Source organism: Nicotiana attenuata, unplaced genomic scaffold (assembly GCF_001879085.1).
Source record: "Nicotiana attenuata strain UT unplaced genomic scaffold, NIATTr2, whole genome shotgun sequence".
Classification (NCBI taxonomy): Eukaryota; Viridiplantae; Streptophyta; class Magnoliopsida; order Solanales; family Solanaceae; genus Nicotiana; species Nicotiana attenuata.
Window position 1 is genome coordinate 54451 of NW_017670356.1, and position 7784 is coordinate 62234.

General features: G+C 36.2%; 1 protein-coding gene across 3 annotated transcripts in view; it reads right to left on the reverse strand.

The window, feature by feature from the left end:
* LOC109238303 (phosphoglucan phosphatase LSF2, chloroplastic) overlaps positions 1–7784 on the reverse strand; it is a 17320-nt gene that overhangs the window by 8107 nt on the left and 1429 nt on the right. Inside the window, exons 3-5 of one of the 3 annotated variants that reach the window (XR_002069725.1) lie at positions 7108–7278; positions 6739–6950; positions 2676–2754 (exon numbers count right to left, since the gene is read on the reverse strand). Coding sequence is in view for 1 of the 3 variants with exons in the window: in XM_019404735.1 (XP_019260280.1) it covers positions 6747–6950; positions 7108–7278 (375 nt within the window). In the remaining 2 variants the exon portion in view is untranslated. Of the gene's footprint in view, positions 1–2675; positions 2766–6738; positions 6951–7107; positions 7279–7784 lie in introns of all 3 variants that reach the window. The other 2 variants (XR_002069726.1, XM_019404735.1) reach the window with 2 other exon arrangements.

Sequence of the window (7784 nt, forward strand, 5' to 3'; positions counted from 1 at the left end):
ATTATCATCATCAAAATACATTTCTCTACCACCATCATAACCAAAATGTTCTTCTCCTATGCCATCACCATCATCGTCACGAACTTCTCTTATTTTACCATCTCCACCAACAGATTTTTCTCCTGTACTATTATCTCCTCCAACCACATAGCTATCTCCAATTTGTGGGGTTTCCAAACTACCCTTATCTTAAGGGCACATTTGGTCACCACCAAAATGTCGTAAGACTGTCACTCCATCCAACTCTATTCTTAGGGTTATCCATCTTCATGTCCTCTTTGCCGGATAAGATAACAAGATTTTGGATGTAAACCTCTTCTTTTCAGCCTTTGTAAGGTAAAGAAAAGGGTGCACCATCTGGGAAAGGAACATAACGATTTATAAGCAAAGATATTAGAATCATGCTTGAAACATCTTATAGATATTTAAACACTTTCTTCAGCATGTTTCAAACATCCACTAGAATGAGCCTTACCGGATCATCTTTGATTTGAAATGGATCAGGCATGTCCTTTTATACTTTCTCAAACAACCACATCTTCATCCTCGACCATATCCTCACTTTTGGATAATCTTTTGGCCACAATTAAGGTATGGCTTCAAATGCCCAAGCTTACATTGTGCGATCAAAAAGTAAATAGAAAATTATATTAATAACATAAAAATAGAAATAATGGATAAGATTTCTTTAGTTACAGTGAAAGCCTAGGTGGTGCTCCATTTTCTTCACCCTACAAAGGCTAAAAAAAGGAGGCTTACATCCAAAATCTTGTTACTTTACCGGATAAAGAGGACAAGATGATGGATAGCTAAGTAAAGAGTTGGAGGGAGTGATAGTCTTAAGATATTTGGGCGGTGGCAAAATGTGCCCTTAAGATAAAGAACGGTAGTTTTCAAACCCCACAAATTGGAGATATCTATATGATTGGAGGAGATGATGGTACAAGAGAAAAATTTGTTGGTGGAGATGGTAGAATAGGAAAGAAGCTGTTTGTCATGATAATGGTGATGACATAGGAGAAAAACAATTTGGTCATGATGATGGCAGAGAAATGCATTTTGATGATGATAATGGCAGGGGGAGATTTTAGTTACGAAAATGAAAGAAGAGCTACTTCTATTGGAAAAAAGGGTGAGGAAATAAAAGATCGTGTTTTTTGCAAGTACATCTAATGTCCATTGTCCCTGCATATGCCCTAATTGCCTGGAAAAAGAAAAAGAGCACGGGAGGAATGCTATGCAAGATCAATTGAAAAAGCAAATGGATATGATAAAATTTATGCAAAAGACCATAGATGAATGTTCACCAACTATCGAAGAGACTTGTGGTTCTTTTCCCGAGCAATTCGGGATCCTTACACTAAAGGAAAAAAAAGGAACAAAAAGAGAAAGATAACGGGAAATGATGCGAAAAAGAGCCAAGAACAAAAAACCTCCACAGAAGTCATGAGGAGAGGCTGAAATTTGATATTTATAAATTTCAGCCCTCATGGCATTTATCAGAAATGAGGGGCCTCAGACACAATTTACATGGGCAATGTTCGATCATGAAAACTTCAAGAGCATCCAAGATCCTCAATTCTGGTTGGAGGATAAGGTACATATTCATAAACCTTTCATCTTGATTTATTTTTACTTTCCAGTTTCAAACATCTTATTAAAACATCCTTTTGGATTGACACATCCTCTAAGATGTTTGAAACATCCCTATGGATCTGTGACTGATCTTGTTTATTTTTACTTCCAGTTTCCTGCAGCATAATGATGTTTAATACTAGTATATGTGGATTAATGATTTATTTATCTTGATAATGCAACATATGGAGGATTTCTTGGCCCTTATGCGTATTAGACATAGAAGGTACCCCAAGCACTACGATCAAGCAAATATCATCATGGATCGTAATTTTCTTTATATCTTGAAATAACGCTATAATACTCTATGTGATATGGTGGACAAGGTGAATGCTGCTCTATCTCTGCCCATGATCTTGACTGAGTACCAATTTCAAAAGGATGATCTAAAGTATGCCCGAAGAGAGATGTCTCTTTGTGGTTGTCGACCGTGGGATGGTGCAAAGAGGATCTTCAGTGTATACAACATTGAGAGGAATCATTATGTCACAAGAGTATTTCTTATTGAGGAGTCCAAGATGTTTGTTTATGACTGCAATACCTCTGTGTACACCGATAATAAGTTGGGTAAATTTTTATATCTCATCGACACAATGTTTCCAAGATACCTCTGATCCTGTGGCCTTTTCATGCATTTGTGCCCTTTTCTTGCACTTGCCTAAAAAATCCCTAAATGATGATTGGCTACCTCAAAGGCTCTTTGATCTTACCACGGGATGACACCTATAAAGTTGTGGAGCATGGTCATTAATGTTCATTGAACACCTCATCACTAACACTCCGATGGACAAGTTGAATGGCAATATTATTAGCGAGTCCAAGGGAGAAAATGGCTATGAACATCTTTCACAAGAACATGAAACCATGATATGCATTGTAATTGATGGATATTTTTATGCTTCTTTGGATGGTAGGAACTAAGTTGCTCCGACACGGGTGCGGGTGTCCAACACGGGTGCGGGGATCCGGCTAAAAATAATTCAAAAAACTAAAAATATAAAAATATCTCTAAATTATGAGAAATTTTGAGGAATACTTACCTATAACTTGTGAAGTCTGGATTTCTATTTCTCAAGTTGTAGACATGATTTCTAGATTTTTGTCCATTCTTGGATTCTCCTGCAAGCAAACTTTTTATATAGTTATCTTCCATTTACAATCAAATATTAATTTTTATAATTTAGATTAGATCTCTAATTATTATTATAAAAATCAGACTTAAGTGTGTCAAACTTTCACCACAAAGAGTACAATATTATTAATTAATAATATTCAAATAAAGTTAAAGGTCTTTCACTTCCCCAAATTGTTGAATGCTCCGGCTTCCTCAATCTCAATTGCTACTCTTTTTGCTCAATCAAGATGAGAAGCAGAAAGTAAAGGATTGATTTCCTAGATAGGGTATGCCATTTTTTCCAAATTTACCCTAGTTTTGATTCTGATTTCGGGAATCAAATTGTATGTTGTCTCGAATTTGCCGTCGTGGTCAAAGTACCCAAAATCATTTGACTAGATCCGGTACGGAATCTACGGATCTCACGCCCACACCCACACCAATGTCGTGTCAGCACGGGTGTGTGGCACCTAAAATGCCATGTCGGAGCAACTTAGGGTATGAATGGATGATTTGCTAATTTTTTTTGTTCAAATTTACTTTTATGGATATTATTTGTTTTTTGGATAATTTGAATGGGCATGCTACTTTTTTAACTAAATCTGTCAAACATCCTGGTAACAGTTTGAAACATCTCTCAATAGATGTTTGACCCTAATCCTGAACATCAAACATCTCAAAGGATGTTTGAAGCATCTCAAAGGATGTTTGAAGCATGTATCACAACGTTTACTCACAATACTAATTTATTGATTCTACGGCTGACTGAACATTAATCCATGGGTCAAAAATATTAACATATTGAATACTTTGAATAATTGATCATTAACATATTGATTCTACGAATAATTAACCACCAACCTATTGATTCTCTGTATGATTAAACATTAACATATTGATTCTACAAATACTCAAACATTAACCTATTGACTCTAGGAATACTTGATCGTAAGCATATTGAATACTTATCAGTAGTGACGAATAGACTAAATATCTCCCTTGAAGTAATGCACAAGCCAACTTAACATATCACGTTCAAGTGCTTCTCAATGGCAGTGTTATAAATAGCGCTCGCCTCGGCGCTAATAGCATGAGGCGAGGCGAGGCGAGCAGCCTGCGCTATTTTGGCTCTGTTGCGTTGCGATTGTAAAAGGCGAGCGCCTCTATTTGTGTAGCGACAGGTGAGCTGTGGCGTCGCTTTTTGAAGAAAAAAAAGAAAGAAAAAGGCGCAGATTAGGGCTTAAAACATTAGGGCTTGCAGTGATTTCACGTTTCTTTTTTCTTCAACCTTCAAACAACAGAGCACTCAAGTCCACCTAGCCCAGGTAAACTTCTCTTCTTTCTCCTCTCTTTCTTTCTTCCTTTTCCTTCTTCTTCTCTTCTTCTTTCTATTTTTTTGCTTTGTTTTTTGTCAAGCAACAGTGCAGAACAGAGAGTCTGTCTGTTGCTCTATTTTTTTTTTCGTTTTTCTTTTCTTCTGATCTTCTCTTCTTCTTTCTATTTTTTTTGCTCCGAAAAAGGGTTAAAAAGCCCCTAAATTATCGAAAAAGGTTTAAAAATACCCTTCATCCACCTATTGGGCTAAAAATACCCCTCCATCCACCTTTTTGGTTTACTTATGCCCTTTGACCGTTAGGTCAATGCTGAATTAAAAATAATAATTACTTAAATTCCACGTGGCAACTTCTTATTGGCCAAAATTAAATATCTAATCAATTAGAAAGACCACCCATATCTAACCAGTTTTTCGTACTAACAGGCTACAAACATTAACCCGACCAAAAAATTTAACCTAAAAAAGAGGCCTCACTTCTATCAAACTCCAAGGAACAAACGCTCCATGGAAGTTGCAGCGAACATATAGACGCAAATTTACTACGTGATTTTCTTTTTCTTTGTTATGGCAAGTTCAATTTACATGGTAGACACAAATTGCATTATATTCAAGATGAGTTTAATTTAATCATTGTCACATAGAGGAAAGATCTCAATTTGATGGTTTGGAAGATATCATAAACCGTTGGACTGCCCCTCATTTTTCGTCCCACATTATTGTCAAGAAAATTATTGGCTCATTCATGCTAAGGTTTTATTGTTTGTTTAATTTGTTCCTGAACTTTTATTTGATGATAATGCTTTACACGAGATTAATCAAGAAAATGAACACATGTAAATCCATGGTTAGATGAAAGTATGGTGTCTTTTTTTTATTTGAACTTTTTATTCGGGATAGTGTTTGGGACGGGTTAGTCAAAAAAACGGCTAGATATGAGTGGGTCTTTCTAATAGGTTCGATGCTTTAATTTCGACCACTAAGAAGTTGCCATGTGGAATTTAAATAATTATTTTTAAAATTAAGCATTAACCTATCAGTCAAAGGGCGTAAGTGAACCAAAAAGGTGGATGAAGGGGTATTTTTAGCCCAATAGGTGGATGGAGGGTATTTTTAGACCTTTTTCAATAGTTTAGGGGCATCTTTAACCCTTCTCCGTTTTTTGCTCTATTTTTTGTCGAGCAACAGTGCAGCAAAAAAAGGACAGAGAGTCCGTTTATGCTCTGTTTTTTTTTTTCGTTCTTCTTCTTTCTTCTTCTGACTTCTCTTCTTTTTTTTTTTGGTTGCTCTGTTTTTTATTGAGTAGCAGTACTGCACCCTGTTTTTGCAGAGGCAGAGAACTTCTTCAAAACTTCAAACCTGAAATTTCCTCCTTTTTCAGTTATAGAGTAAAACTAATTGCATATTGTGAATTGATATATTTATTAATATATTATCGTTATTGAGTTTTTAGTTATATATATATTATTTTATTTTTTTGTATAAATTGTCGATTCACATCAAAAAGGCGAGCGCTTCGCTGCGCGCCTCTCGCCTCAGTGAAGCGGGCCCTCGTCGCTATTTGTCGTCGCACGCTATCCAAAACATTGCTCAATGGTGCAAGGGAAATGGGGGCTAGGAGCGGGAATGGGTGCTGGGGAGGGTTTCCCATTTTTTTAGAGGGGGTGGGGCCCGTTAAAGGCCTTTGTGATAATTCTAAAACTTTGAGGTTCTTTTTAAACCTACTTTTAAATAATAAACAATAACATGAAAGTGTCTTTCTCACACCAATCTAACACTTTACTCTTAAACATTGATATAAGCTTTCAAACAAAAATTTAGAACCGCCAAGATACATTTACTAAAACAAATTGCAAAAATAAAATTTTAATCTTTTTTTTCCTTCACGCTCTTTAAGAAAGAGATATACGCTCTCTACGCCAGTTGGCCAAGAAAAGGGTAATAAACCACTTAGAAGTTTTTTTTTATTTTGGGGGGAAGGAGGGTTGAGGGTGGGGTACTAAGAAACCCCCCCCCCCCCCAAAAAAACTTGGTCGTAATTGAAAATCATGAACAAATTTGAGGTGGTCCTCATGAATTACAAATATTTTTCTTTTAAGGTTTTTGTATCCTTCAGTTTGACTCTTCTCGAACAACAAGTTGAGACCAGGTTTGCATGCTTTCATGAAACAAATTTTCCAGTGTTCAAGGAGAGCTAAGAAAATGAACAAGTGCTGGACTATCGTTCAGTTTTAGACTTTTAGTGATGAAAGACATCCTAGGATGTTGAGTACACATCTTTTATAGTCATGGCTATGTGAGCCAATGAATAGCACCTTTATTTTTCTATATCAAACTTTCAACTGTAAATGGAAAAGAGAATAGAGAATACTTTCATACGAAAGAGTCTTGGGTGACAATTGACACACATAAAAAACAATGATGTATTTCTAGTTGTCGAGGAAAATAAACGCCTTTATCACTTGAATGATGGTCTTGCAATATCTTCCTAGGATAAGCTTATATCACCCAACAAACTCAAGCATGGTAAACATGAAGCAGAATAATTCCCAGAAATTGAGAGAAAATCCAAGACAATAGTCAAATGATGGATTAAGGAATACCTATCCAAAATAATAACAATAGAATTATAGGATGAGTTGGAGAATAGCCTAACCAGCATTCTCAAGTGTCACGAAGGCCCCGGACACGATTTTGAATCAGTTTCCTTTCCCAATCTGCTACATCTGCAAAGGCATAATCTGGCAGATTCTCAAACGGCTCCTTCCACTGATCATTTTTAGCCATATCATAAGCAGCTGCTCGTATCGACCTTTTGTTGGGCCCACAGGGTCTCTTTGATGTGAGTGTATCATAGGCGGTATTTAGCTGCTCAACAAGCACTTCAAGATATCAGGACATAGTGCTATTAAGAGTTGCTAATGCGCTTTAATTAACAGACAAAGGATAGTAGGAATATTGATTCACAAATAATGTTTCTGAATTTGGAAAAAATTTAATGTTCATATAAAAGGTGAAATCTTACATCCATTCCACAGAACCAGAACATATAAGCAATTGAAACAGCAGGAGCCCTTCCCAATCCAGCAGTGCAATGTACGTACACTCTTCCTTTTCCTTCTGAAATAGCCCACTCTAGCGATGAAACAGCTTTAGGTAATACACCCCTTAAGGAATCTGGATCAAAATCTTTTGCCTGCAATTAAAGTTTTGTGATGATAAAAACACACAAAATGAGTGGGGTGTCTTGGAAAAAATAATATTGCAAAACCTAAGAACATTTTATTTTCTTAGGCTAAAAACCTGGAAAAACAAAGAAGTATTTTGAACTCCAGAATTCTTAATGGAAAGAAAAGAAAAACAACCAAATGGTGCCCTTCTTCTATCACATGTCTATAAACTTTATCCACTACGCCGAAAACGTCAAAGCCTAGTTATTTTCTATAACCAGGAATTTTTGGATATGGAGCCAGAGCATTACATGTACACTATAAAACAAGTCTGCAAAATTCTGAAATACGGACAGTCACTGATTTCCTGAATCAGTTATCATTGCTAGGGAAATATAATGCATACCTTACATATTTGATGTTAGCGCTTCATCTATTGACCATAACAACGGCCAAGATAGTGAAGCATAGGATTAACAAAAAGTAAACTAGCTCAATTCACATCAAAGTAGAAATGGTAAGTATCACCCCC